At 51.7% G+C, this 2,587-nt stretch overlaps 1 protein-coding gene across 1 annotated transcript in view; it reads left to right on the forward strand.

Annotated features, from left to right (window-relative positions):
• Window positions 1-2,587, forward strand: part of FAM3B (family with sequence similarity 3 member B) — a 26,793-nt gene that overhangs the window by 22,854 nt on the left and 1,352 nt on the right. The window contains exons 6-7 of the mRNA XM_012810264.1: window positions 585-672; window positions 1,809-1,941. Of these exons, the coding sequence (XP_012665718.1) occupies window positions 585-672; window positions 1,809-1,941 (221 nt within the window). The remainder of the gene's footprint in view (window positions 1-584; window positions 673-1,808; window positions 1,942-2,587) is intronic.

Raw genomic sequence — 2,587 nt, forward strand, 5'->3', positions numbered from 1 at the left:
CTTTCTTTAAGGCAGAGAAGCCTCATCCCGGGACTTGCCCGAGTCTGGCTTGCTCTGCAGTTCTGCTGTTTAAGCTCGGGTGGGGGCAGGTCTCTGGCCTGTGCAAGTGTCCTTTGGGCACAGGCTGCTCTGCTCCGGGGTGGCTGTGCTCGGGTCTAGCTGTGTGGCAGCGAGTACACAGAATGCCTCATTTTGCTGCAGACCTTGTTGCTGGTTTTGAGTCGAATCTAAGTAATCTTAATTTCCAAGGTGATTCCTTCCAGCAGAAGCCCCAGTTGCCTTGCTCACATGTCAAAGAGGTCCTTACCTTGGCTCCTGGGTCTGTACCAGGCTCGCTGTGACCCTGAGGACCTACTGCAGGTGTTTTGCATAGCTCTTTCCCTTCTGTGCTGAGACACTCCCCTCAGATGGTCCCCTGGTGGGCCCAGTAATTGTTCACCATGTGCATGGTTGAGGGACGCACTCAAGAAACCAGAGGACTCAGAGTGGATGTGGAAGCTGGGTGCAGAAAGGAGCCCAGTGTCCAGGGCGAGAGCCTCAGTTAACAGAGAAGACCCTGAAAGTGACTTATGTTGACCTGGCAGATAACTCGGGAGCGATGACAGCGTTTATCCAGAGTGCTCCTCCCAAGTCCCTACTCTTCATGGTGACCCAGGACGATGGAAGCAGCAGGTGAGTGTGGATTGTCCCGGCCATGAGCAGGAGAAGCCAGCAGGGTGGGGAAGGCTGGCGTCCCCCGGTGACGTCCCCTAGGGAAGAACAGGAAGTCCGAGGAGCAGGGTGCTTCTCTAAGGAAAAAGCATGAAAGATCCTGACAAAACAGACTGCACTTCTTAAAACAAAATCAGTAGCCCGTGAAGCACATTAGTACGATGCCTAAGGAGTATTTCCAGGTGGCAAGACAGAGCCACAGCTGACCTTAACTAGAACAGAAGTACTAACCTCACGTAGAGAAGCTAAACCCAGGGCGGCCCTCACAGAAATATGAAAGGAAATGGAGCTAACTTCTCTGTATGATGAGGCAGAGAAGAGTAAGGTGTGCCCGTGCCTGCGGCACCTTCTAGAAGTGGATTTAGCTCAGAGGCTGCTCAGTGTGTGTGCCGTCTTCTCTGCAGAAGTTCCTGAGACCTTGCAAGTGCCCGTTTGTGCCGTGAATTTCCCAGACACGCCCTGACCAGATCTGTCTGACCTCAGGTTTCTGTCTGACCTCAGGTTTCTCTTTCCCCTGAGCACCTTCCCAGACGGAAGCTCCTTGACATACACGTCCAAAATCTCTGATTTAGTTCACTCAGCAAAACCTAAGCTTTCTTGTTTTCCCCTCGGCCTTCCTTCCTGCTTGCCCTAGATGGCCCTGCGTGCAGTGAGTGTTGCTTTAGCTTTCTTTTGCTTTTTTTGGTGCTAACTTTTATGAAGATGAGCAAGGGGCAGTTTTAACATTCGCCTTCGTCTTTCAGCAACTTTGGTCCATCTCATTTTGTGGCCAATAAACAAAGCCATAGCCAGGACTGAAAATTATGCTGGCTAAATGTGAGCATGTCATTGAACCCCCAAACACCAGGGCTTCTCAGAATTGAGAATCAAAGTTGGTGCCCTCAGCTGAGGTCTAGGCAGCATCTGATGTTGTCTCACGGTTAACTGGAAACGTGAAAAGCGGCACTTGTGTCTTGCAGTGCTGAGGACCATGGTGGGGCGGGGGGTGCACCTGTCAGCAGCCTGGTCCGTGATCACGCATCTAACACACCCAGAGCAGAGCTTCCCCTGGGGGTCCCCACAGGAGGCGGTCTCACTCCTTCCCCTCGGCCCCACAGATTGAAGGACAGTGCCAAGAGCGCCATAGAAGCACTGGGAAGTACAGAGATCCGGAACTTGCAGTTCAGGGCGAGCTGGGCATTTCTTGCAGCAAAAGGCTTTAAACTCCCTGCAGGAATTCAGAGAGAAAAGGTGAGTGAGTGATTTTTAAATGTCCCTTCCTATAAACACAAACACTGAAAAGCCCTTTAAATGTAGGAAATTTGGAACGGGCTGTTGGTGTCGGTTTTCCACCACGCTGCAACCAGTACAGTCTGGCCCAAGCCTTGCTCTCCTTGGGCAGGAGGTTCAGCTGCCTGAGCCCAGCCCTGGGGCAGGAAGAGCACTGACCTCTGCACTCACCTCTGCAGGGGACTAAGAGGGTGGACTGGGATGGGGATGGAAGCCCCAGGACAGTCCCAGAGCTGTGTCCTGGCGACCAGATGATGAGTCCCTCCTGTCATTCTGACCCACTAACCATGCAGCTTCCTGTGGAAATTCCAACAGAGGGTAGCAAATGTTTTCAAATCTACAAACAGACGCCTATAGTGGTAAACATGCCAGCCTAGAGAATTTGCAGAGAGTTCTGGTCTCCAGGACACAATGCCAAAATGAACCAGTTCAGACAAGGAAATCTGGATGCACTGCCAAGGAGCAAGACCACCCTCCTCTCCCTTCTGAGGATAAGGAAGGGGAAGGAGATTGCAAAGGGACAGGAGGTTCCTTGTTCTGGTGATGAAATGTGTTAAAGTTGACTGTGGGAAAGGTTGCATGTGGATTATATCTAATTAAAGCTGTT

This window comes from Otolemur garnettii, unplaced genomic scaffold (assembly GCF_000181295.1).
Source record: "Otolemur garnettii isolate 467f Iridium unplaced genomic scaffold, OtoGar3 scaffold00128, whole genome shotgun sequence".
Taxonomy (NCBI): Eukaryota; Metazoa; Chordata; class Mammalia; order Primates; family Galagidae; genus Otolemur; species Otolemur garnettii.